The sequence below is a fragment of the Myiozetetes cayanensis genome, unplaced genomic scaffold (genome assembly GCF_022539395.1).
Source record: "Myiozetetes cayanensis isolate MyiCay16 unplaced genomic scaffold, myiCay2020 scf19, whole genome shotgun sequence".
NCBI classification, from domain to species: domain Eukaryota; kingdom Metazoa; phylum Chordata; class Aves; order Passeriformes; family Tyrannidae; genus Myiozetetes; species Myiozetetes cayanensis.
In genome coordinates, this window is record NW_026087400.1 from 7,282,690 (window position 1) to 7,310,640 (window position 27,951).

A 27,951-nucleotide genomic window follows, 5' to 3' on the forward strand; every position below is an offset into this window, starting at 1 on the left:
GGTATTTATTAAAGACACTAGCACCTAAATTCCCACAATCCTAATGGATGAACATTAAAAAACCTTGAGGAGGGTTTATTACTTGCCCAGCAATCAGACTAGATATATGATTAAACTTCCTTGTTATTTCTAAGCCACATGCTGCCTTAAAAACCCAGTTTCAGTACAGACTACTCCTGTACCTATGGTAGCTGCTCCTCTAGAAAAAGTCAGAGCTAGTGGTGATTTTGCAATTCACCAGAATAAAAGCAATTTTTTTCCAGATTGTTATTCTTCTCCCTTCCTGGGTATGGGCAGGAGCAGAAGAGAACTGGACCTCCCACTAATTTGAAAAAGCTAAATGCTATAGAGAAGGAAAATGAGATTTTCATAAGGAATCAGGGCTTTGGAGGTGTCAAGTGTTAGAATATGACTGTCCCAGCCCTCATACCATGAGAAGGGAGTATGAAAATGAGTGCTGGACTGCTGGGGTTGTGAAGGAAGCAGCATAACCACAGAATCAGCACCAATTTTTTTGAACACAGGCCCAGTTTTGGCTTTGGAACAAGAACTTGGACTCACATGAATTGTGTGAGGGCCTGGCCTTGGATAATCAATGGGTGCTCAGTATCTGGCAGGATCAAGTCCATGGTGAACAGGGAACTTGGCCCAGATTTGAAACACCACTTCTTGTGCTTTCCAACCCCATGGTGCAACCACCAGACCACAAACGTCTTTCCCACTTTCTGCTGTTGAGAAGGAAGCGTCAGCTTTCAGGCTTGGAGAAATGTGGTGGACTGAGGGCAGGAAGGATCTGTCATTCATAAGAAAACGTGGGCTAGAATTTCAAGATTTATTTAAATTCTAAATTTCCTTAATGCTGATAGAGTCGGGGGGGCAGAAGAAGGTTCTGCCACCCGTGGCTCTCAGCAGAGAGCTCTCTTCTCGAGCTGCAAAAACTAACGGCACACTTAGTTCCTTCACACTTTGGAAAACAGTGGCACCTTGCACGAGATAGAAAGCTGGCTCATTTTTGATTCTTCCTTCTTCCCCAGGCCCCAAAAGCGACCTTGAATTAATGCGCATTCCTGATTAGCGCGATGATATAAATCACAGCGAGCTGCTTTCATGTGGAGATGTGAAGCCTGTGCTCCTCAGGGCCCTGCAGTGCACACACTCCCAGCAACGTGGAGTGCAGTGACACCAAACAAAGCTGCTTCTGGTGTAATGTGCTACACAAACTGTTGCAATTATCTGCAAGGATGTGGGAACTTTATCTGCTTCAACCCTTTGCTCTCAGACATTATAAAGTTAATTATACAATGTGCCAAGGGGGAGGCAAAGAGAAACCTTGTTAACCTTTTCTTTCTGTGGTTTTCCCCCCTCACTGCATTTACATTGGCCTTGAAGAACTGGGACATTTTGCAGATGGTTTAGGGTCTATAAATTCTTATTTAAATCATCATGAGCCAAGTATAACAGGTAGCAGTCCAGACTTCTCTAGAAAGGACAAACTCCAGCTAAGCATGTAAATAATACTCCAGTGCTTTTTAGTAGATAAATACATATACTGAGCCAGGTGCCCTGGAAGGTTTATTCACATTTTGCTTTTGTTGCTCAGTAAAATGCACCGGGTATGCATTGCATGACTCTGCAATATTTTTATAAAATGCTACTTCTCATTGAACAGAAAAAACTACAGGCCAAAGGAAGGTGATATTTCCTTCAGTGCTCCACTGTCAGAAGGTGCCCATCCCAGCTAAAGACAACCAAAACTCTGTCTTTATGAGTCCAACCAGGCTGTTGCCAATCAAGGAAAAGCAAGAGGAAATTACCTGCTTGAGATCAGATTGGTGTAAGGAACGATGGGTGATCAAGGAGGGCAGTGGTACTTTTCTTTACTAATAGTGAAGAGTGTGGCAACAATACAGCAGAGAATTACTGTTCTGTGCTGAGTCTGAGAGAAAGAGGGTACTCAGTACTGCCCATTATAGCTGGGAAATGCCCTGAGACAGGCACTGATGGCACCTTTTACTTGTCTGAGGAAGACACATCCTCCCTGGCCCCTGTGTCCCTGTGTCCCAGATGCTGCTGTCTTCCCTTAAAGGACCATGTTTTGAGACTTAATGAATAAAGGCTCTGTTCATGGTATTTCTGATGAAGAATCCTGTGCATATATTAGTCCTTTTTACTTAGTTGAAAGGAATAGCATCTGCACCTTTTTTTTTTTTCCCTGAGAAATCCAAGAATTTTTTACAGGTTTGTTTATTTCTATAACTTTTTTATATGTTTTTTTTCAGTCCCCACCTGCCAACTGTGCATTATGGAGCATCTGTTGGTGAGCCCAAGAGTGTTAAATGTATATAGCTCCCTCCAGAGTTTCTCAGTGAGATTCAACACAGTTCCATGAGGGACACTTAGGTCTTCTCCCACAAGTCCCCCAAAAGAGGGAAATATAATTCAATTCCATCTATTCTTGCCTGAGACCTGACAAAAGAAGCCATAGACTGGGAGTCATTCACAAGCACAGAGAAAGGTGTTGGCTGTTCCTTTAAAGTCTATCCTGATGCAGAATAACATTTTACAGCTGACCATCCATGGCAGCTGAAATCACCTGAAAGCAGAGTCTGAATGTTAAGAAAGATCTTTTTTAATACAGCACTTTCACTAATACTTTGTAGGAGTCTTGTGCCTAAACCTCTAGGCTGTCCCAGTGAGCTGCTAGGGCATACTAATTCCCATCACCCCATAAAACACACCCCTGAAACTGAAATAGAGTGCAAGTGGTTCTACAGGGTAAACATTAGTTGCATATGCACATACTCAGCACTTTCAGGTCACCCAGTACATCCCCTGGTATTGCCCCTCCGAGACAGGACTTCAGAAGCAGCCTTGCTATGGCTTACGGACAGGGCTTTTTGGGGACCCAAGGATCTACTCAGAGGATGCCTTTCCTCAGACAAACAGTATTTTCAGAGCTGTTGGCTGATCAATCTTTGGTTTCCTGGCCTGCTGCCTCCACGTGTGGTTGCCTATCCCTGCCAGTCTGGCAAAGGGAAGAGAAAATATTTGGCCTTTGGGAACTGGACAGCTCGTTGCCCTGTATAGCTGACATGAGTGTAGGATTCTGAGTTCAAATATTCTGTACCTGTTTTGCACAGGAATGAATATTGCACAAGGTGCCAGGCAAGTGAAGCATAGCTAATGTAAAAACACCTTGGGCTGGTTCCCAGTTACCCTGCAGCTGTGTTAGTATTTACAGCACCCTGAGTAAAGTGCCCCTGAATCAGAATAGGAACAACTTTTATTCTCTTTGAATGCATAAATCAGGTCACATAGTTCTGCTGGAATTACAGGCCATTTGCAGTCATTTGTCTCCCTCCACGTGCTTTGCCCAGCAGGTAGCCTGTAATTATTTGATAATAAAAATTATAGGCATTTTTACATCGCTGGTCCTCGGCGGGAGCCGAAGATTACCCAGCGATTTTTACACGAGCTGAGAATTTAAGCCTGGTGTCCTGGCGGGCTTCCAGGCTGGAAGACTCGATGGCCTGTCTAAATCCCTGGGGAATTTCTGACAGGCTGTGGCACTCTGCTCGTCCTCGGCAGCTGCGCTCAGGCAGCTCTGCAGCTCGATGGTGGCAGGAGGAATTCTTCCCCCCCCACCCCAAAAAGGTGCTCATGATTTGGTTGCTTTGATGATTCCCTTGGGAGCTGCAGGGATGAAAGAGGCCACATGAATGAAATCTATCACTGTGTCCTGGGAGTCTGATATGGGATAAAAGCTCGTGATAGTTTACATATGATTATTAAAATTTCCAAACACCTGTGCTAAAACTGCTCTGCTTCGGTTTTGTTCCTCCCCTCAAACAAATATTCCAAAAGAAACGAAGGAGATTATATCATTAGAGGTCTGAAGTGTCATATGAGAGGTGCATAGCCAAAAAAGAAGTTTGTTAGTGGTAGAAGATTACCTGTTCCATCATTTTCCTCATTTAAGTTGTCTGCACCTGAAAAGAGTAAGCCTTGCTTTGTAAAGGAAACTTCTTGGGAAATTAGTCCTTCCTCTCTAGCTTCGTTATAAAGGACAACCTTTTTTTGCCTATGCATTTGATAATTTATGTATTTGTAAATATAATAAAACCGCAGTGGTTTGGACATTACAGAGAATGACTGGTTTGGGGAATTTGAGAAACGAAAAGAGATAAAAACATCAGCTACAAAAAGGAGTGCCTACATTACAAATGGACTTTGTTATTTTTTATCTTGGCAAGTATCATTAAAATTTAATTCTTTATGCACCCATGACAGATAAGTTTGTCCCACTTCACATTAAATATGTTATGCATTAATTTTGACAAAGTCATTAAACCCACTGCACTGAGACCTCACCCCAGCTCTCTGAAGGCCCTGCTCAGCAAATACAGGACTGTGGAATTGGGCCTTAACTTCTCCCCACTGCAATCAGTGGGATTACTGCCATGAACTTGGAGACAAGCTTCTTTTTTTCCCCTGAAGTCTCCTTTTATTCGGTGAAACCCCCAGTTTCACCAGGAAAAGTGAGTGTGCAGGGGTTTTGCTGGGGCTACGCACGTGATTTGATTTCTTTGCCTCACTTATAAAAAGCTGAACCAAGTTTTTAAGCCTGGAAAAATGCATTAAACTCCAGCCCTTAGTGCCAGCACCGGCATGAGGGTTGGCCTGGCAGGGCTATGGCAGCTCAGCCTCTTCCCTCACTGCTTCCAGAGGCGGCTGAGCCCTCACACTGCGGGACACACATTGCTGAACGTGCTCAAGAGGAGTGAACAGGCTGCTTTGTTGCTAATCACAATACAGAGGAGAAGAAGTGTTTTGTCTCAGACACGTCTAAGTTCAGATTTGTGCTTCACTTGGTGCCAAGAGCCAGTTCTGAGCCCTTTATCAGTCACAGCTCTGTCCCAAGGGCCTGGTTTGGAGAATGGAACGGGAATGGATGGCATGGGTGAGCACCTTCTGAGGTGGGCATTCAGAGTCGCCTCCAAAAGATCCCATATTTTTTCCATGTGGAATGCTGAGAGGATTTTTAGGGGATTTAACCCCATTCTTTTGACAACCCTGGCAGCCAAGGCTGGGGATGGAGGATCTAAGGCGGTCATGGACACAGTGGGCAGAAGAGCCAGGCCATGGGGATGTGGAGATGATCCCCTCGCCTGTGGAGTGTGGGGATATGAGAATTATCCTTTCACGGGGTGGGGATGGGGGGGATGATCCCCTCAAGGCATGGGGATGGAGGAATGATCCCCTCATGGTGTCCCCCAACAAAGAGCTGGCCCGAGCCCCACAGGTGCCTCCAAGACCTCGGGGTGCCGGGACAGCCCCTCAGCCGCGGGTGGGGTCCCTGAGGGAGAAGCGCCGGGGGTGCGGGCTCTGCTCGGGGGTGCCCGTCCGCGGTCTGCGGTGCCGGGCCTGGGCTGCCCTCCTCCTCCTCCTCCTCCTTTTCCTCTCCTCCTCCTCCTCCTCCCCCGCGTGTGCGGTGCGCGGCCGCATGTGGGGCGCAGGCGGCCGAGTCTCCACCTCTTCTGGCAGCGGGAACCTGTGGCTGCCAAGCTCCATTAAAGCCATCAGCAGCCGGGGGGACGCGCTGCGCGGCAGTGAAGGCGGGGTGGGCTGCGGTGTTTTTTTTTATATTTTATTTTAAAATATATACTTTTTTTTTCTTTCCTTTTTTTTTTTTTTTTTTTTTTTCCCCCTTTCTCCCTCCGCGAGGCTCGGGCTGAGCAGGACGCCTGCGGGCTGGAGCCGCGGTGCCGCCGCCGCGGGCACCGGAGCGCCGGAGGCTGCCCATGGCTGCACCGCCGGGCCCCGCGCCCCGCTGAGCTCCGCGGGCACCTCTGGCCGGGGAACACAGCGGGCACCATGGTCCGGTGCTGGTGGCTCGCAGGGCTGCTCGTAGGTAGGTGCCACCGGCCGCCGGTGCCGTCCCGGGGCAGCAGGAGGGTGGCGGAGTCGGGGTCGTCTTCTTCGGGGGATCCCCGGCATCTCCCTCACCCACCCGGGCGCTGCGAGGGGGCAGGAGGTTGCTGGGGGTGTGCAGGGAATTGGGGTGCAAGGGGACGGTGTGGGGATGGCAGAGGAGCAGCGTGAGAGGAGGGTGCGAGGAGGGTGAGAGGAGAGTGCGGCGGACTGGGAAGGAGGATGCAGGAAACTGCAAAGGGAGTGCAAAGAGGATGCAAAGAAACGGCAAAGGGACGATGCGGGAGGGCTGCAAGGAGCGTGCGAGGAGGGGGCGAGGAGAGGGCAAGTGGAAGTCGCACGGCGGGTCTCGGTGGGGCCGGCGCTGGGACGGGACTCCCGGGGTGTCCCCGCACTGGTAGGAAGCACTCGGTGCCCGGAGCGGGCCCCGCTCCCTCGGTCCCTTCCCAGCCCGGCAGGGTGTCCCCGCCGTGCGCACCCGCGGAGGAGCCGGGAATCGTCCGGAGCGATCCCCGCACTGCCCCGCAGCTCCCACCGCCCACGGCCGGAGCAGGGGACTGGCGGGGAGCGCCCCGGAGGGACCCCGGCGCCCCAGGATGCTGCCCTGACCTGTGGGGCCGGGAGGGGGGACTGACCCTTCCCGTGCCCCCTCTGACTGAGCGCCGGGCGGGGATGCCAGTAGGGCTGGCGGGACGGTGCTGAGCTGCCCAGGGCAGTGCTGGGCTGAGGCTCAGCCTCTCCCTCCCACCTGGGGCTCCCAAAGTGGTGGGGGTCTCTGCCCCGTCCCCAGAAACTCTGCCGGGCATCCCCTGTGCCATCGCAGCTTGCTCCGGTCCGGAGCGCGGTGCGCGGTGAGCTGGGTTTAGCTGCAGGAAGGACAGTGCTGAGTCTCACTGAGAGTTCGGTATTATCTCCGGGAGGACCCAGCACCTGCCCCGGCTAGGGACAACCTCATAAGGAGTCTCCTGTTCCAGGGACATGACACTGATCCCCAGCTGTGCAGACAGACCTTCAGAGCAGCACAGGCTGCATCTTTGTGGCTCCCTTTCAAAAAGGCATCTTTCAACCCCACAGTTCTTGGACCAGTTTCAGAAGAAAAGGTTCTGGCTTAAGAGACCATATGGGAGAACAAAGGCAACTGTGCTGTGAAAAAAACACCAAATTATTTCTGTTTACAACAAGGAGCAGAGGCTGAGGGAGGCTCCTCCATCCTCAGACAGTATTTTCCTAAGAAAAGCAAAGCAGAACTCAGCACCCCTGAACAGAAGGGGCAGGTGAAAGGAAGGGTAGGAGGATGTCCCTGAGGGCCCTGTGCAGTCGGGACACTGGAAATCCAGGCACCTGGGTTCCTGCTAGCTTTCTTTCTACCACTTAGTGCACTCCTCTGAGGTTTTGGGCAGCAAAATATCACACTGACTTGCCTCTCCAACTCAGGGCTTAGTTTAATGGTCATTGCAAAAGAATCATGTAGTGACAGCTATTGGATGTTACTTGCATGAAGTGTAAAGGACCAGACCAGAGGAAGAAATCTCTGAGCACGGCACTTCTGTCGAGTAACTTTTCTGTTCTCCTTTGGCAGGGTCTTGCCATTTTCACAAAGACAAGGCTTAACAGGTTGAGAAATGTGTATTCTCTGTGTGTTTTATTAGCTCAAGTTGCTCTCCTCAGAGGTCTTTTATACTGCACTATGTAAGATTAGTCACTGAAGTCCAATTAGGATACTTCTTCCTTCAGTTCTCCACAATTTCTTTTAGTCCTGTCTAACTTAAACCCTCTGCTTCTTGCATCTGATATCAGTGAGAGAATTTCCAATGATTTCAGTAAGAACAGAAACTGGACCTTAAGACAACTATTTAAAGAGCTAAGTCAGACCCAGAACTCATTAAAATCAAAGCAAGGTTTGCCAGTGACTTCACTGTGAGCAAGACTGGCATTCTGCATTTTGCACAAAGCTGAAAATCAGCATGAGCATGACACCAGTGCCTAATTAGTTGTAAAGGCACTTTAGTCAGGTAACTGGATCTGATTTTGGAGTCTCCTCCAGAAAAGAATCACTCATTCCTGGAAATGCCCCCAGAGACTTGCTGAGTTTCACCTAAGCTTTCATTAAAGTCTTTGCATTCCAATAACACCACGCTGATATTTTTCATGTGTAGCTTCTCCAGCGTGGTTTTAACATAAAAGATCTGTTCTTGCTTCCAATGTTTATTTTTAAGTTTGAAAATGACAGTGTTGAGGTAAGATAAGATCACCAGTTGCATTCAGTTACGAGATTAGAAAGAGAATCCCACAAGTGATAGTACTACACTCAATATAGAGATGTGTGTATTCACATACATAAATCTGTAGTTACTATTAAACCAACATCACTGTCTTTGGTTCAATTATTTATTTGGGTAATATTTACTTAGCTAATTTATTTTTACCAAGTTGGAGGGTTTTCTTCTTCATTTCTCAAGTTGGCCAAAAAAAATCAACAGCTAATGTGTCATGCCAGGTTGTGTGATATGACTCTATTTGTTCTTTCAATAATTATAGGTTAGCCACGTTTCAAAGTATACGGATATAGATAAAAACAGGGCTGAGAAGTAAAAAAAAAAAAAGCACAAGTGAAAAAAATATCGTGTGGTTTCTATATTTTCCCCACAAGCACAAATTGTTGAGTAAGGAGATTTTCAAAAGCCAGAAATTGCTGTGAAGAAAACCAAAGCTGCAATCCAATGCTAGGGGAGGCTGCATCTGGCAGAACAAAGTTTGGAAAGAGATTTTGCTTTCAGTGGGATCCTGCGTTTCCCCACAACACAGCATATGTCATCTGTAAAGACAACGCTTTCATGGACGAGATACAATCACTGCTAAAATCAACCTCAAAATTAGGGAGCACCTATACAATGCTCTTACACAAGTGCTTGGGATTTCTCACTCATTTGCTGAGGAAGATAAAGGTGTGAAGGAAGAGAAACTTCCTGATTTTTAAGATGCTGTATCTCAGATATAACAATCCCAAGAAACTGACGGTGAGAACGTGAGAATTTCAATGTGCAACCCTTCTTCTGTAGGCTAAGAGTGCTGCCAGAAACTGAAAATATGATTCATAGAACAGCTCCTTCTCTTCCCAGTTTAAGTTGTGTAAGATCTGAGGGGTTAGTAATCTGCAATCTGTGGGATTTTTTTTCTTTAAGGAGTTAAAAAGTCTCATGCTCTAAAATGCAAAATGAGACAAGTTCTGTTTCTGTGTCTGATGTCTATTTGAAATGCCAAAGCTCTGGAGTGTGAAGTGATAAGAGGGTTGAAATGCATCATTATTTTTGTGTTTTAGCAGGGTGATGGTGTGATAATCGTGTCTCTCATACTGACGTTTTCTAATTTTTGGTGAATAGCTTATTAAACCATCACAGTTTGAATTCAGCTGAAACTGAGAATGCAGCAGAGAAGCTCAGCTCCTGTGGCACTGTTGGATAGACAGTTGGAGCAGTGCAACAACAGCTCTGGACTTACAGCTGGTGTGATGGGGCATAAATCAACAGGAGGAGTCTCACCACAGAGTGTTTGAAGAGATTTGCTACAGTTTAGATTTTAAACTAATGCTTTAAACTTGAGTGTATCCGTTTAGTCAAGCACTGAAAAAGTCCCCCACGGTTTCTCCTATGTTAATAAGAAACACTGACAAATGTGTGACATTTTGGCCTTGCCTAACTCAGAGACTGAGGTCTTTAGGAGCAGGTTTTCACCCTGCACTCTGGGATCAATGTATACACCAAGCTCCCCACTGAGACAATTGGATTCACCTTGTTCACACTCCTGCTAAATCCACAAGTGCTCGACATGGCAGGTTACAGCTTGGATCTCCCCTGTTGATACAAAAACACAATGACATGTTATCTTTAAAGCTTTTTGGAGAAAAAAAAAATCATTTTCCCCAGTTAGTCTGCCTGGAAAAGAGAGATGAAAACATAAATGACAGGCAAGTTTTGCAGCAGAAAAGCTCCTAGGTTTGGTTAGCTTTGAGTAGCACGAGTGCCGTTATTAGATTATGCAGCGCGTAGGTTGAATGTCAACTTTGATTTCAGCGTCTGTCGGCAGAGTTTAGGAGAACTGGAACACATCAAAACTTGGCTAATGCTGACAGGCAAAACAGTAGACCGAAATTTCAGGCTATCTAGAAACCACACCCAGACCCCAAAACACATGTTAGAAGTAACTTTAATTCTGTGCTTCAGCTGAACAAGTAACCTTTTTCTGTGGTCACTTGTGGCTCTAAGTTAAACGTGTGTGTGTGTGTGTTTCTGCTGTGGGCTCTGGATCAGTTTACCACCTCTCTCCAGAGCTTTCTGTTATTGAGGGTACCTTCTGCTAGGACTGCTTTGGAATGCCCCTCTCATCCTTGGCCTCTCAGGAGCCAAGTAGCCTCAGCCTATTAGATCCTATTAGATCCTATTTTTATTACTATAAACAGTGTCCTCGCAGCAGAGCCAGGAGTCCTGTTGTGTTAGGTGTTAAATAAGAGAGAACAAAAGGATCGTTCCTGCTTTAGTGGGTTTATAACCTAATTTCCTGGATTTAGAGTTTCAGTGGTGAGTACTTGACATTGCAGGGACCCACTGGGATTCCCAGCTGTGTCCAGCAGTTCAGTACCTGTTGCAGTTGCTTATGTCTCTGCACACCCAAATGCCTCATTTCTAGCCCCAGAGAAGCCAGGCAGTGATTCTGATGAGTAGGACAGTGAACAATGTGCTCACACAGGAGAGCAGCTGTCTCCTGTGGGAGCAGGGAGCTGGGGTGGCTCCATGGCAGTGGGAGACTGAAAGGCCACTCAGATTATCCCGCCAGCTCCCTGCCAAGAGCGGGTTCTTCCCTGCTGAACTCATGCTTTGCTCCATCCCTCAAAATCCTGCCAAGCAAGTGGCCTTGCCCTGCCTCCAACACTGTGCCTCGAGAAGTTCACCCTCACATACGAGCCACATGTTTTTCCTCTCTTCATTCACTCCCAACAGAATCTCTTTATTCGCTGCAAGAAATTCCTTCCCTTCCTTGGTGTTTGTGCTTTGTGAATATTTATAGGCTGTTATCATGTCCATCTAGCTCAGCCAGGCTACACGTACTCTGCTCTTTTAATCTCGCTTCGTAACTCAATCCCTCCCACCCCCTCATCATTTTTTGTTGTTCTACTCTCAACTCCCTCCAGTTCCAGTTGCTCATTTTGCTTTGGGTAAATGCTGTATTTATGTTAATATTATGTGCTGGGTGGTCCTCTCTGCGCTCATGGTCCATGTGAGTGATTTAGACGTTTGAAATGAGGTTGACATTTTATAGCCAAGCCATGGCTGATTGCTTGTTCCGTTCTTCAAAGCACTCCAGGAAAAAATATGCTTAGCCATCAGTATTACAAATGGCCACGATAGCCACTAATAAAGTGTCTGGCCAGGGGGGTGAGGGGGTTGCCAAAACCTGCGTGGGTGCTCTATACATTCGAAACGCCAGAGTGGCATTAATTTCACATCCATGTGCTGTTTCTTCTAGTGAGCTTCCAACTCACCTAAATTAAGGAAGATAGAGGTAATAGTTCCATTTGGTAAGAATGTGAATTCCACAATTCTAACAATGTAACCGAGTTGTGATAGTGCCCCTCGGGTTTTGTTCAGCCCTGGACTGAGTTTGCTTGCTTTTGGCTTTGCAAACAAATGCTTTCCCTCAGGTGTTCTCACTGTTTAGGTACCCAGGGGTTTGAGGTCATCTCACCATGGTCTCACCTATCTCACCAAGTTGAAATTCAAACTTTCAGCAGTCTTCAAAGAGAAAAGCTCTAGCATTGCCCTTCTTTCTTTCATTTTCTTTTGGGTTTTGGTTATCTATTTACTTGTGCCAAACTTACGTGGCAACACCAACCAAAGTTTAACACAAGCCATGGGATGTTGGTGTAGCCTGAACCCATTTACTTTTCTCAGTAAGGCTGTGTGGAATTGCTCAGCTGTTCTCCGGTCTTTTGGCACTGACCAATTCAGCTGTGGAAAAAACATAGAACCCCCTTTTCCAAGTCTGCAGAACATCCTATGGGAGGAACATGGAGTGAAATGGCTCCTGTATCTGTCAGGACAGCAAGTGTGTCGTCAGTAGAGCTCTGTGTAGCTGAAGATCATGGTGTTTTGGTCATGATGAACTGTAGGAGATTTCTTGGGAAGATGGACTTGCATCCGCCCCTGGTGCTTTCATTTGTCATCACATGTCCTCTATGCCAGCTCTTGTGTGTCTTGCTTAGTTCACCACATTTGGGAATGTCATGATCTGTAAGGTACCTTCTGACTCAAATAATTCCATGATATTCCCTATCCTGTTTCTCCTTTGTATCCTTTCTTTCTCCAAATGGAGTGCCAGTCTGTGGGGATGGGTATCTTCTAAATAAGCTGCTGATGCTGTGTTGGTACAGTCACGGGATCTTTCCTATTTACACACTCCATTGAATTTGGGATCAAGCCCTTGAATGTCATTCACAGAGCTAGGCCTGGTTTTCTTTGGGTAAACAGCCAGAGAGGGCAGTTTTAAGAGGCCATTTTATTTAAATGTGGTTTATACTGAAGAAGATCTTAGAGGTATTTCTCTTTCCTCCACTACCCTACCACAAATCCCATCTGTCTTGTCATCTATTGCTGGACATGACACTTACAAGAGAAGTACATGATTCCATGATTCCAAGAGCAAACTATTTACTTCTCTGATGCCTTAAAACCCTCCAGGCAACTCACCACAAGTCCTTCACTATTTTAATTGTGGACATGAGACAAATCAGACAACGGTCACAGCCTCAGAACAAAGCTGGGCTGAAACCGTAGACTGTGATGTCTGAGCCCATTTGCTATTGAGCTACAAGTATGTGGTGAAAGTATGTTTTGAAAACTTCTCTAAAATCCTGAGCTGCTTGGGATTTTGAGTCGGCCGAGTTTCCCCTGAGGATCTGCAGAATTTCATCCCTGATTCTGCTCTGCTGTGCACAGGAAAGCCCGGGTGATGCTCTGCAATGACAGTTCCCATCCAGCACAGTGACTGTGCCAGCCCTGAAAGCAGGACTGAGAAACATCCCGTGAATTGAAAGCATTTTATAAATAGCCTGAACTGAGCAGCAGACTGGTGAGACAGCTATATGTGAATATACCCGTGTTACAGACAAATGAGAGAAGGGATGAATAATAGAAATACTTTTCCAGAAGCCAAACAGTACTCCAGTGAAAGCACTGGCATCCTCCCTCAACCACTTGACCACATTCTGGCTTCAGTTCAGGGAGGCATTACTAATCAGGAAAAATGCTCATGTACTGGCTTAATTTCAAGCATATGCTTAAGTTTCACTGAAACCAATTAGACTTAAGCATGTGCTTAAGTCCTGTCCTGAGCTGGGTTCAGTTTGCAGATAGGCAAAATGCAAGGTTCTGTTGTGATAGTTTTCCACCCCCAGTGGGTGTTATTTAAGTTTTATAACTTTATAATATCGTAATATAAAATGTATCTCATTCCACACAGCTGTTCTCTTGGGAATGCCTTATTCTGAGTGAATTAAAAGCACCACTAACTTGATCTCCACACAAATGCAAGAAAAATTGATTTGCTAAATACAACCATTTCGTTTGCTTTTAAAAGAATGCTTATTCCTTTAGTGGCTAACCCAAAATCCATTCTGTGTGCTCTCAGGAGAGAAAAATGCTAAAGAAACACTGGTTTGCTCTGTTAGGAAAGTCTGTGTGGAAAAGTGTAATTCACTTATGCAGAATATATTGATATGTTCCTTATCACCCATTTCTTTCCAGCCTGAACATTCCTCAGAAAATATCAAAGGTTTTATGTCATCTCTAAATGAAGGAATGTGTAATGCTCCATGACTTCAGGCCCTGATCTTATCCCCATGAATGGGTGACTAACTGAAACATTAGAATTATAAATGGGAATAATAAATTCTGGCCATAGGAGGCAATAACATGCAACAGATTAGGCAATCTAGCTCTGGAGAAGAGCTGATCTACAGTAACTAATTTGGTGCAAACTGTAATATATGCATTTTCTCCTCCATTTATGAAGAAACAGATGCGTGACTCATATTTGCTTTTTTCCAAAGTCAATCTGCTTGGAGGAACACAAACAAGATTTGTTTCCAGCAAGGAATATTACAGCATTTCTCTCTTGGTTGATGTTTTTTACCCTTTGAAAGTGAGCAGTGGGTCTGAATCTGGAGCACACAGCCCCTGTGCAGCACAAACCCACTGGCAGGCTCCCATTCCCAGGCTTGGGATCTTTCATCTTAATTTTACCACCATATATGTTGTGGGGAATTTCCATTTCTGTCTATCATTTGATGCTGTGGGTCCTGTACAGACGAGCACTGGAGCAGCTGGTCAGTATTTGCCACTGCTGCTGTCCCAAGGCTTGACCCAGTCTGTGCTGATTGCGGGGATGAGCTGCCCTTCCAGGTGCTGCCGTTCCTGGTTGCCTGAGTGCTTGTGCAGCCCCCTTGCTCAGAGACTTTGGGGATCCCTGGGATGCAGCACGCACCGGAAAGCTGAAAAAAACCCTGTTTTGTCTGGTTTCTGTGCTGAGGAGCTCTCTGGAAACGCTTGTGGTTAATCGATACAGACAGACGGGATAGGAGTGAGGGGAAGAGATCACAGCCGGGGAGTTTGTTTAAGATTTTCCTATGAATGAGTATTTTTGTCTCGAAGATGAATTGTGAATAATTCCTTCCTCCTGCCCAAGAACTCTACAGAGCAGTTAATTTGTGTCTCTCTTAAGATAGAGGAGCTGCTCTGATGTGCTTCACCAGGGGCTGAGTAACAGAGTGACATATGAGTGACAGCCACTTTATGCTGCTCTTGGAATAGAGATGTGCCCTAACTACAGATTTTAGGTCTGGAACTGAACTTTTCCAGCTTGAAAGGATGTTTGGATCTGGTGGGGCTGGGCTGGAGTATTTGAGAGAAAAAAGCAGCCACAAGATTTGGACACAAGCCAATAGCTTTTGGTTTGAGGATGCATCCAGCTTGGAGTCTTGTGTACAATTAAGTAAGACAAAATCCCTAGGAATTCCCATCATGTCCAATATTTACATTCTGGAGGCTTTTTTTTTCCTTTTTTTTTTTTTTTTTTTCCTTTCCCCATGGAGTTTGATCCAGATTATAAAAATTCCCTTTTCTATTGAATGTGTCAAAATGCAGTGACTGCATTGCCAAAGTGTCTGTGCTCCCAAACAATGCAGACTTTTAGTGTTTCTGCCAAAAGTAGCACTAAGGGTTCAGTCAGATATTGAAGCTTCTGCTGCAATAAACACACAGAGAGCACAGTTAGGGAGTTGAAAAAGGGGTTATATTGTGTATATTCTATAGCTATACACTGCACTGACACCTCTGGGGTCACTCTGTGGTTATGGGCAAGAGCAAATCTGACCCTTATGTCCATTGCCTCTAGTACAAATACAGTTATTTTAGTTTATTGTATTCTCTAGGATAATAATGTCATGTTTGTTTGAAGTGTGGTTCAGTTTTGGACTGCCCTTGTTCTGATGGCTCTCCAAAAGCTTTGCCAGTAATTGGGCCTCTCAGGGCAGTCAGATGAAACTTGGCATGTCCTGCACATGAGTAAAAAAAGAGCCCTGGGAGTGTGGAGCACATAGGATCACAGAGCAAAGTCCTGGCAGAACTGGGATGAGGATGAAGATGCCCAGCTCCCAATGGCCCTACTAAATAGGTGCCCATGGGGCAGCCTCACACACTGCAGCTGCCAAATCAAAGGCTTAACCAATAGCAATGGGTTTTGTCATCCAATATTTTCCCATTTTCATATGAAGACTGACAGGAACTGCATCTTAGGAAGCACTAGTGCAAGCAGTTGTGAAGGAGCTGGATGTGCCTGCTCGCCACATCCAGCCCTTAAAGACAGTAAGAACTCTAGAATTGTGAGTCTGCTCCAAAAAGAGCCCTGAACACTAATAATGTGTCTTTCCAGCTAGTTCAGTCCAGTGCAGTGCATAGCGAGGTACCAGGAAATCCAAGGCTGGCAGAACCTCCCTGGCAGATCCCAGCTGTGATTCTCACCCTGAGTGTTTATATTTGTGTTCCATCCTGAGCTTGTGAATCAGGGAATTCTGCTGACGTTGCTCAGCAGAGCTCGTAGCTTGCCCGTGGTTTGCAGCAGATCTGTGTGTGCCTGGTTCATCCACAAACACTTGTTGTTAGGAAGGTGATTGCACTCCCCAAGCCCTGCATGATCTCACCTGTCCCTTCTCTCAGGTGCAGCCACATGGTTTGGGGTTTCTCTTCCCAGAGAAAGGTCTGGTTTGGGCAAATCTCCCTGTAAAGATCACAGGATGGTTCAGGTTATATCAAGGTACATCTGAGGCACACAGGGACTAAGATGAGCAGTTGTGACTCTGTCTTGAGCTCCTGGATGGAGGCACCGAGGATCTTTTGTTCCAGCTGATAGGCGGGCTGGAAATCAACCTGTGTCCTACCACTGGTATGGAGTGAATAAAGGCTGGCTTGAAAATGTCCAGCACACTCCTGGGTAAATTGCACAGTACAGCTGGAGCAAGCAAGCCCTGTCTGGGCTCATAAACCCCCATCTGGGCTGAGCACCACTGGGACCAGGGACCAGGCTCTGCCAGACAGGGCAGTTGTAGGACAGCAGAGAATTGGCAGGGTGTCAGGAGGAGCTTCCCTGAGAGCTCATTCCATGGTGTTATGAAGAGGCAAATCCCAAATTTCTTCGTGAGTGCCAGAGAGGTTAGCTTAAGTGGAGTGAAAAATATATAGGAATACATGTACATGAGTGTGTGTGCATGTAAAGGTCTTCAGGATTTAGCTGAGTGTTCACACATTCCCTAAGCCAATAACATCCGTTGTTATGGGAAATGAGGTAAGTGACAGAATTACTGTCCTTATGGCGGGCGACAGGCGAGGCCAATGTTCCCATGCTGTAATTCCCTGTTCCAGTCACTGCCTCAACAATAGCCGGGGAGAAAGAGAGAGAGAGAGAGAGAGAACACGAACAAAGACCGCTTGGTTTTATTCGAAGATTTCATCTGAAAAACAGTTGGATTCAGATGAAACTCAAGCGGGAAAACCTGAGCGAAATAAAAAAAACCCTGTGCACTCAGCGAAGAGCTGAGAGTTCACCCGTCTTGGGGGATGTTTCTCCAGCCGCTCGGAGCCCTCGGCGGCCGGTGCCGGGCCCGCAGCGCTGACTCCGCTCCCTCTCCCTCTCCCTGTCCCTGTCCCTGTTCCTGTCCCTGTCCCTGTCCCTGTCCCTGTCCCTCTCCCCCATCCCGCTCGGTGTCCCCGCTCAGCCTGCGCGGCCGCGGAGCCGCCTCTGCGCTGGGAGTCGCGGTGCCGGCAGCAGCTCCGCCACCTGCAGGACGGCGCCAGGATCGCGGCGCGGCTGCCGCCCCGCCTGGAGGGGCGCTGGGTCTCCACCGGGTAAGGCACCCCCGGACCCCGGGCGGGAACCACCCCCCAACCCCGGGAATGCCCCCCCAGGTCCCGGCAATACGCCCCTTATCGCTGGGAACGCGCCCCTAAAGCCCCGGGTGAGGCACCACCAAACCCTGAGAACGGGCTCCCAGATGCCAGCAAGGCATCCCCAAGCCCCGGGAATGCGTCTCCAAACCCCAGGAAGGCATCCCCTAAATTCCTTTGGACACATGCCCCTAAACCCTGCGGGAGGCACCCTGTATTCCTGGGAAGGCACCTCCATCCCCGGGAATGCACCCCCAGCCCCATCTGACCTCCCATCCCAGCCCGAGCCAGGCTCTCTCTCCAGCACTCTCATGCTTTGGTAGCAGGTGTCCATTAAGATCACCCAAGAGCGGCCACCAGGTGTGGGAGGGTCTTGTCCCCGCTGCTGCCCCTGCCCCGATCCCCTCTGCCCCCACGGCCCAGGGAGGGATCTCACCCCGTGCACCCCCAGCGCCAGGCGGCTCAGGACGGCCTTCCCCGCAGGTGTGAGGTGCGGCCGGGGCCCGAGTTCCTCACCCGCTCCTACCTGTTCTACGCCAACCGCCTCTTCAAGGCCTACCAGTTCTACTACTGGGACCCCTCGTGCCGCGAGCCCTCGTACACGCTGGTGATCAAGGGCAAGCTGCGGCTGCGCCAGGCCTCCTGGATCACCCGCGGCGCCACCGAGGCCGACTACCACCTGCACAAGGTCGGCATCGTGTTCCACAGCCAGAAGGCCATGCGGGAGGTGGCCTCCTGGATCAACCAGACCTCCGGGCAGGGCTGCGGGGGGTTCCTGCCCCCGGGGCGCGCCTGGGCCCCCGGAGCCCTCTACGAACTGCTGAGCGCCAAGACGGAGCGCGACTGCACGGCCGCCCTGGGCTTCGCCATGCACGAGCTGAGCCTGGTGCGGGTGGAGAAGCACTACCAGCCCTTGCTGCAGCCAGGGCAGAGCGGCAGCCAGCTGGTGGAGGAGCTGTACCTGGGGGACATCCACACGGACTGGGTGGAGAGGCTCCACTACCGCCCCACCGGTTACCAGCGACCCCTGCAGAGCGCCGTGGTAAGGATGAGGCCTTTATGTGGTCCCCTCGCCAGGTCACAGGCTCTGCCACCATTTATTTCCTTGGTTTTTAAGTAGTGCCTGCTGCACTTGGCCTTCCCTGTCCTAAGGATGTGAGGGTGAGGCAGTGAGGGGCTGCAGGTGCGGATTCCTGGGTGCTCCACGGCACATGGGGTTCAGCCTCTCCCGTGCTGAGAGAGTGGGACTGGGGTGAGTGAAAGCTCAGCAGAACCAGCACGGGAAATGAGCCTGCATTGGCATGGCCTGGAGTTAACGGCCTTGCTTTGGCTCTGTGTTTTCCTAGGAAATGATGTTTCCTATTTTGCCGCACCGAAGTCCGTGGAGGCTTCGGGCTGCACGTCATTAGAGCTGCCTGCTCTGTCCTTCATCTTCCTGCCCTCTCCTTCCCTCCTCGGGGGGTGCTCAGGGGGAGAGGAGCGAGGCAGCACCATCTGCCAGTAACTCCTCGGTGTAACGCCATCAGCAGAGGCAGTGGCCCCCAATACAATTATGTCATTACACAGAAATCAAACTTCTGTTTTGACATACGTAAAACTGAGCAGGAGACTTGCTGGCCTTTCATTCTATTTTATTTTATATTTTACAGCAGGTCAGTTTATTCCCAGGAAAGCACCTTTCCATCTGAATCACAGCTGATCAATTCAGAAACGACTGAGCAGTGAGACAGGATGAAAAAACCTTCTTTCTGAACTTTACCAGATAGAATGGAAATAACTGGGGAAAAAATTATGTTGGGGCAACATTTCCCCACCAACTGAACTCTGAAAAGCACAGAGCAACACCCCTCTCCCTCTCAAAAGCAACATTCTCAAATTGGTTAAACTTGTGTTATCTCGGGCCAAAACCATATATATGAGCAAAACCAGATGGTAAACATAAACACTTTTAAAAGTTAATTTAAAACCAAACCTAAAGATACCGAAATTCACTCTCTGAATGTAGCCCTGTAATTAATCAGCCAACAGCTCTCCAATGGACCCACACATGATGTCACCACTTGGCGATAATTAGAAGCTGCCATATATTAGAAATAACTTCACACGACTGGTTTAAGCGAGTAAGGTTTTTGGCTCCATGTCTATAGTGATAATTTTATTGGGCACAGGATTTTTACTTCTTTTTCTTTTCTCTTAACTGACATCCATTTGCCTGTGCTGGTGAGTTACACAGCTATGTTAGGAATTATTTTTTAACTCTCTTTACAAAAATACCACTCTTTTTCCCTAAAATTTATATCTGTTTTAAAGAAACCCATTCTCCCCAAATTACCTTTCATTATCAAAGAATTTCCTGCCTAAGGAGAGCATATATATTTGCCAACTTCTGGGATTATTTAGCCATAATGTACTGTGTACTGTCAGCACTCATTAACGTGACAGTAGCAGTAAAGCAAGCTGAAAATGACTAAATTACAGTAGACTCCAATCAACCTGCATGTAAATTACCCACCCTACAGTTAACTACTGAGTTATTTAACCTTCTTGCCTATGACAGTTCAGTAAAGATTAGCTTGTGTTCTAGAAAATTATATAATGTTCAAACCCTGCTTATTTAAAAATAAATCAGTTGTGATATATGAAGTATAAGAAAAAATTCCAAGCTACACAAAACCCCTGCTGGCAGCGGATCAGGGGCAGGGCTGGTTTGACTCAGAGCTCTGCAGGCAGCACAGGAGGGGGAGCGAAGGTCAGGGCCTCCTTCTGCAGTGGGTCCTTTTGTTCTCCCATTCTGCCAGCTGGGAAAGTTCTCTGTCCTTCTCCCTCCCCACCTGCCCCACCCTGGTCCTCACACCCTGGATGGGGTGAAGGAGAACCAGAACATGATGGGATTTTGGCTGTCCTGGAGAGGCTCCATCGCCACGGTGCAGCACAGCCACAGGAGCCTCCCCACGGGAAGGTTTCACAGCCTTTTCCATCGCCAAAAACACCGTGTCACTGTTCTGAATCGGGGCAGAAATGCCGTGGTGGAGCTGACACCTCCCAGCACCCCCAATCCTTTTCCAGCTTGCCATGGAAAAGCGGTGGGATGTCCCAGGGGAGCGTTCCCTGCCCTGGCAGCAGCTCTGCCCTGCCCTGCCCTCCTCTCTCGGCCTGTCCTCAGCGGCCCTGCACGCAGGACACAGCCCTCTGTCCTTCAGCTACCAGAATAGCAAAGAGCCAGGGCAGCGCTTTATCTCACTTAATCTGCTCGGATGCCTCGTGCTGGCTCCCTGCAGTGCAGCACCCTGGTGTGGATGGGGAGGAGTTTGAGCTTTTGGAATATTCTGAAAGGTTTTGTGTGGTTTTTTTGGGGGTTTTTGGGGGTTTTTTTCTTATCAGTTTACAGAGCTGTTGTTTTTTGTCTCCTGCAGCACCACGTTCACCCTTGCCCGGCCTGTGGGATCATCTACAGGGCTGATGAGCACCACCCACCCATCCTCCCTGCCGGAGCCCAGCTGCCCATGCAGCTCAGCGGCAGCTGGGTGAGCACCCACTGCGAGGTCCGGCCCGCCGTGCTCTTCCTCACCAGGTACTTCATTTTCCACGGTAACAACCACACCTGGGAAGGGTATTACTATCACTACTCAGACCCGCTCTGCAAACAGCCCACCTTCACCATCTACGCCTCTGGGCACTACTCCCAAGGCATCCCCTCCTCCAAGGTGAGGGGCGGCACCGAGCTGGCTTTTAAAGTCACCCAGGCTCGGGTGACGCCGATGGACCAGGTGACGGTGATGATGCTCAACTCCTCAGAACCCGGCAGCTGTGGGCTGGCCAGCTCCTGGAGCGCTGGGGTGGAGCAGGATATCACAGCCACGAACGGATGCTTGGCTTTGGGCATCAAACTGCCCCACACCGAGTACGAACTCTTCAAAACGGAGCACGACACGCGGGACCGGAGCCTCCTGTACATCGGGGAGAGACCCACGGACGGGTCCAGCCCCGACAGCCCCGACAAGCGACCCACGTCCTACCAGGCCCCTCTGGTTCAGTGTGCTGGAGCCTCAGAGGAGTTCTCCAACTACGTTAGTCTAAAATACTTGGGAAGAAAGGATGCTAATGGGAAGGAAGCACTAAAACCTTTGCCTGTGGCCTTTTTATTGTTTATAGCACTTCTGTTTTTAAGATGGGACTAGTTATCCATTCAGGTACAGCACAGAACCCAGATAAATCTTGGTGCTAGCGTGATTTTTATATCTTTCAAATGAGCACATCTGGAATCAGTTTTTCTCAGATTTGGAAACACTTTTTAAAAACACCCAGTAGTGAACGAAGCCAAGAAGATACGCCTGACTCCATACTGTTTGTCCCGTGGCTTTATTGCCTAATCTCCCCTCCTTGCGTGCAAATTTAATGTAGTGACAGGGATGTGCTGCACATTGCAAGGGATAATTCAGCAGCATGAGGGGGGAGAAAAAGTGACATCAATTAAAATTGCTGCTTTGAGCTTTTGACATCGCTAAGATTTAATCAAGAGCTTGATTCCGATGTAATTCCAACATCCGAAGTGTCGGCTGCTGAGTTTCTTTGAGGTTAAGTTCCCTCCCATCACACTCCTTTTTGCTGTTCATGCAAATTTAATCTGCAGAGTCAGTCAGCAATAAACAGTCAGCGAGTGTTCTTGAGAAGGGCATGGTTCACGTGCCTTTTGCAGTTCACAGACACTTCCTGCACCTCTCCCGCATGTGTCACACGCACCGAGGTGCGACGTGCGGTCTCCCCCTCAGGGCTGCCCAGAACAGCCCTCTCGGAGCATTTACCTCGGCTGCTACGCCTGCCCCTCCTCACAGCAAATGGAAAATGCCTCTGTGCACAACAGCTCCAGCCTCCAGCGTTCCCTGGCTGCAGCACTGCATCCCTGCTGCGCTGCTCTGGCTCTCCAGCACAGTCCTGACTCCTGCTCACCAGGCGTCCTGTGAAGGAATAGATCCCTCACGAGTCTTGCCAGGCCAGGTATTTTCACTGTCTCCTTTTCAGTCTGTGTACTGGCACACCAATTGTTAATCCAGCTCTCCTCTCAAAGTGTCCCTTCCGGCCTCTTTCCTGTACAGATGTTTTATAAATCTGCCTCTGGTGAACAATGGGCTGGGGAGATGCTCAGATCAGACAGCACAGTCAGGTCAAACTGATTCCTACTGACAAGCAGGACAAACTCAGAAATTATATTCCCTGTCTGCTGCAGCTAAGAAGCATATAATTTCCTTGGAGAAGCCCTCCCCCAGCAGCTAAATCCTCTCCAAACAAGCCTATACATCCTACCCACAAAGGATATTTTGTTAAAGCAGCTATGCAATAGCCACCTTCTTAATGCTGTATTTACGAACTTGCAGCTTGTACTTAGATAAATTATGGGGTTTATAACACAAAAATACTTTGGGGGGATCTGTACATTAATAATTCAAATGAGATGCTTATTAAATGCATACAGTTGTGACACAAGTGTTGTCAGCATGTTCACGTGTCCCAGGCACGATCAAATATTTATCATGCACATAAACACACTTCTAAGATGACACACAAAAGGGCCAGGCTTGGCTGCCTCGCCTTGGGTTCCCTCCCCAGTCTGAGGAGGAGCCTTCCCCAGGGATTAGTTCAGCAGGCAAAGCCTCCCTGTTTCCAAGGGTGGTTGTGCTTTGTTGCACGGAGATCCACAGGCAAACGTTTGAGGGAGTGGATCTTGGAGAAGGTGGTGTCTCCTTTGGGATGTTCCCCTCGGGATGCTGTGGGCTGGGGCAGCACAGCTGCATCTCGTGGCAGCCACGCTCGTGGCACAACTCAGCGGTTTCCCATCCCGGTGCTCCAGCGCCGCTCCTGCAGCCCAGGGGAAGCTTCCTGGGACTCAGAGCAGCAAAGGTACCTGTTCCTGCAGGACCCACTCCATGGCAGGAATAGGGAACAGCTTTGTGCTGCCTTTGGAGGGCAGGTGGAGCAGAGGGAAGGCAATTCCTGGCCAACACTTACCCCCAGGAATGAGATTTGTGTGCAGGTGCTTCTCTTTCTTTCATAGCACAGAAACATTGAAGACTTCAGGAGCCACATGGTGTAAGAGCTCAAGTCTACACAGATCCTTTCCAGGTGGGAATGGGATTAACACGATATAAAGCATTACAAGACAACATCACACACTTATGCAACAGCAACAAGCCCTTGAGAAAGCTCTGCCCTGCCCTGCAGCAGCTCAGGCATTGCTGGCTCCAGCAGCACCGGGTGCTGAGGCACAGCCCTGACTGAACTTCCCTGGGGAAACCTCATCAGGAGCCTCTTTGTCCTGTTCCCACCCCTCCAGCCCACCCTTAAGGATACTTCTGAAAGGAAAAAAAGCCATGGAAGACCTATTTGCATAAATATCATAACTTTTATTGTTCTGTTCACAGTTTTTGAAGACACATTCCTAAATTACACAGTTACTCTCTCTGTAAGAATTTGTGCCTTTTCCCAATTTGAATTTGCCTGGCTTCCACTGCCAGTCAGTGATTCTTGTGTTGCTCTTTTTATGCTCAGAGAGCTGCAGTGTTCAGTGTTTTCCCCCTGTGAAGGTATATTTGTGCACTGTAATCAAGACAGTCTCAACTTTGGTAGAAAAGCTCAGCCAAGTGAGTTTTCTCTCTCACCCTCTCTAAGGCATTTTCACACTCCACCAGTAATTTCTGCATCTCTTCTTTTTTGCATCCATTCCAATTACTCAGCTTCTCTTTTAAAATGTAAATATCCAAACTGCATCCGAAATTCCCAGCTCTCACAGCTGAGACATACAGAAGGATAATCACTTACAGCTCACAGTAATTAAAAACAAGAACACATTCCTATTCATTTGTCTTTTACCCTGGGACTGCACTGGGAATGTTCATGGAGCCGTTATTCACTCTGGTCCTGGTAGGGATATTTTTGCCATGTTACCATTTTCTCAGCAGTGGTTTTTTATGTTTTCATCAGTGATCTGGAACCACTGAATCTGCCAGGTCCCCACAGAATCCCCCTGAGCATCCCCATTTCACTGTGGTTCCCTTTGAGCTTCAGCAACGTGTGATTGTCAGGAAACACGGAGCTTTGCTGGGGCCCAGACAGACTCTAATCCCAAAGAGAACTGAAGACCAAGGAGAATGAAAGGACTTCGATCACGCTCCTTCAGGAACACCCATCTCCTTCTCCACCTCCTTTTCCCAGGGCTGTCACAGTGCCTCTCCTGTGTTGTCCTGTGCTGTCCCGCTCACCACCCTCAGCAGCAGCTCCAAACTGCCTGTCATGGGTTCTCCAAGCTCCTCCCTTCCAAATTCAAGCCTTCAAGGCCTACCTGTTATTTTCAATACTGAGCGTTGCTAAGGAATGACATCCCCTTTCCACTTCTCTGACATCATCTCCAGGTTTTACCATGGTCCTTATCCTATGGCAAAGGTTCCCCCTGAACTCCAGCTCTTCATCACCCTCTCCGAGCGCTCCAACCCGCATGTTTTGCTTTTCCTTTGGCTCGTGCTTTCCTTACTCATTTTCTACACTTTCTAACTCCCATTTTGAATGGATTGCTGTCTGCTTCCCTTTTTCTCATTTGTTTTATATTACTTTCCATCTAATTTTTCCCTTCATTTCATCACTGAAGCAGGATGGGCAGTTAGCCAAAGTTGTCCCCCCTCTCGACTGCAAAATTATTGGGTTTTTGGCCATTTAATACCTTTCACTTAGAAAACTGCCAATTCTAATTCAGTTTTCCATCTAATTTCTTCCCCACTACCAGATCTGATATGAAATTTGCTCAGCTATGCCCTTTTGAAGCAGCAATTACATTTATTAGAAGCTCACATGGCCCTGTGCTGAGCTCCACTGTAATCGGGATTCCAGCTTGAGTTCTGTGATTCATTTATCTTTATCTGACATACACAAGACAAAACCAAATAACTTCATCTTTCATGTCTAACACTGCATTAAAAAAACCAGGTCTAGGACACAGACCATGAGCATTAATCCTGATTACTGGCTTCCTTTCAACTACCAAACAAATAAATACCCTTTTACTGTTACCAAGCTAACATGTGCTGCCAGGTTTGTACCAGCTGAAGTTAATGGTAACAGGCACATGTGTCTTAAAAAACTCTCCTCCATTCACTTCTTTTAGGATACGTTCCAAAAGTTTAATCATTTTTTTAACCACTCCAAAAAGCAAAGAAAAATAATTTCCAAACAGTCTCGATACATTTTCTGCCTTCCTGCACTGAGTCTGAGCCTTCAGTACCTTCTTTAACACCACGAGCTTCTCAGACAAGCTGCCTTTCCAATTTTCTGCTTCTTTAGCAGGTGCAAAAGTTTAAAGCAGGAGCCAAGTTTGCCAGACAAACACAGTCTTGAGTCTGACAATCTCTTCACAGCTCAATTAACAGCGACTTATTTTTCCAATTAACCACCTTTGTGCCCTCCTGTTTAAAATACCTCAGAACGCATTTTTGCATTGCTGATTTCCCCAACAATTCTTAAACTGAAACAAACCACACAAAAACGTTTCAGAACGCTTTTGGATACATTACCAGCATTGAGCTACTGCTTCACTTGATAAACAGTCCAGATGGGATATAAAAAGCTGATGCATACTATAAATAAATATACTGCCCTGGAACAGCAGGCAGAAGCTGGATGGAGATAGAAAGGAGATGGGTGGCAAGACTCATTGCTCCAAACTCTACACAGAGTGAAGAGGAAGGAGGCACAAACTTGATCACAGAGGAAGCAGAAGGTGAGTGGTTATTCAGGATGGGAAAAGGCTCCAGGAGCAGTCAGACATCCCTGGCTCTGCCAGGCAGCCCAGCTGCAGCCAGAGTGCTGCGGGGACCACAAGCATGGGACAGGCAGGCAGGGAAGAACAACACTGGAAGGGTGATGGGAAGAAAGACCCAGATGGAAAACAAGCAGGCAGCAGGGAAGGAAAGTCAGTTAAAGATGCTTGGCTGAACATGGATTTCTCTGCCAAGGAGCAGGGAAGGAAAAAGGATGAGTTGGCCTGAACCAAAGCACTGAGGGAGGGCATGGGGTGAGCTCTGACAGCTCAGGCAGAACAGATCAGAAAGGAGGATGGGCAGCAGAGTCTCCAGCCTTCATAGAAACTCCTTTGGGCTCAACCTGAAGCAAAGATTCCTGGCTCCAATCACACTTGTGTGTGGCCTCCCAGTGAAACGTGGAAATGAAAATTGCTGCCTCGGCTCCGAGCTACACATCGGGAGCTCGGGTCAGGAATGGGGGTCCACACATGGAACACAAAGGATTCCCTCCTGACACACACGTGGGTTACACCCAGTACCACACTTAAAGTTCCACTTTTAAAAGTCTAATTACACTGAGGAGAGCCTCTACATGGCCAGGCACACAAAGCTGGGAGTTTTGGACAACTTCTGAGCAGCCTCATCTCACTTTCTGAGCAGGTACTGACCAGATACTGCACTGCACTCACACAAAGTGGCCAAACCACCAGTGCACAGACCTGGTTCTGCCATTTCCCAGTTCCTGAGTGCTTGACTTTGTAGAGCCTTAATAAAGGTCTTTTAGAAGTAGCTCTCTGTGGATAATTGTGTGTGGGAAATTTGCCAACTCAAACATGAGGGAGTTCAAGAGGCTTTTCTAATCTTGTGAGTTTATCCACTAAAGAAAAAGATTTGATTAAAAAAAATGAAGTACAGCTAAACTGGGAACAATACTTTTACTACGGGCTGTTCTTCATAGGCACTTTGAAATCTTAAAAAAAAACCACCCCAAACCACAAAATTAGGAACTTATTAAATCAGAATGAAATGTACCGATGCAGAAACATAAACAGAAATGCCAGATGTATAATGTCAACTTGTAATATGCAGCTTCAATTAATTCTTCTTAATTCATTTGTTTTCTTAACTTCTTTTGTTTTGCCATCTGGAAAAGGCCATTTTCTAATGACAGATCACAGGAGGAAAGATCCAAAGTTCAAGTCTGCTTCAAGGAAAAGCAGCTTTGTTTCTGTGCTCGCAGGCCCCGCGTTCCTTTTGTACTTTCACTCACACAGAGGCTTCAGGACAAACTTCGGCCCGGGCTGGGAGGCAAAGACCTATGTGGAAGTTTAGGAAAGGTTTCAAAAAGTTTTACTCTTCAGGTACAAACATGAAAGCAGTTCTTTAGCAGGAAATGAAGCCACAGGGAACAGCAGAGTGACTGACAGGCCCACAGTGACTTTGGAAGTGTGCAGGTCTGTGCTCATTAGAATACGATGTGCAAGAGATTCCTGACTGGCTCTTAGCTGGGCTATTTTAAAAATTATCCAGTAAAAAAACACAACTAACCCATCAATAAACCAAACAAATTTTACAGGTGAGTGGTGGAAACACACAATTACTTTGTTGTCTGAAGCTCATCAAACTAAAAGTGAGGATCAGCACAATGAGAAGTGTGGCACTGACACACATTGGACAAAGTGATCAGAAAACGTGGAGCTGTCAAAGCAATATAAAAACTTAACTGGACATGGTCAAAGGATCAGCAC

The 27,951-nt window shown here is 47.6% G+C and overlaps 1 protein-coding gene across 1 annotated transcript; it reads left to right on the forward strand.

The window, feature by feature from the left end:
* The first annotated feature begins 5,549 nt into the window (after window positions 1-5,549).
* Window positions 5,550-27,733, forward strand: APCDD1L (APC down-regulated 1 like). The gene is made up of 4 exons (XM_050313970.1): window positions 5,550-5,911; window positions 17,252-17,381; window positions 17,904-18,462; window positions 20,834-27,733. The coding sequence occupies exons 1-4, from the start codon at window positions 5,875-5,877 to the stop codon at window positions 21,596-21,598; spliced, it is 1,491 nt and encodes a 496-aa protein (XP_050169927.1). The 5' UTR covers window positions 5,550-5,874; the 3' UTR covers window positions 21,599-27,733.
* The last annotated feature ends 218 nt before the right edge of the window (window positions 27,734-27,951 follow it).

Excerpts from the sequence above, each read along its gene's own strand:
- APCDD1L (XM_050313970.1), top strand. The coding sequence starts at position 5,875 with ATGGTCCGGTGCTGGTGGCTCGCAGGGCTGCTCGTAG. Across the intron at positions 17,382-17,903 it reads GGGCGCTGGGTCTCCACCGG|GTGTGAGGTGCGGCCGGGGC; the intron begins GTAAGGCACCCC and ends CCTTCCCCGCAG. Across the intron at positions 18,463-20,833 it reads GACCCCTGCAGAGCGCCGTG|CACCACGTTCACCCTTGCCC; the intron begins GTAAGGATGAGG and ends TGTCTCCTGCAG.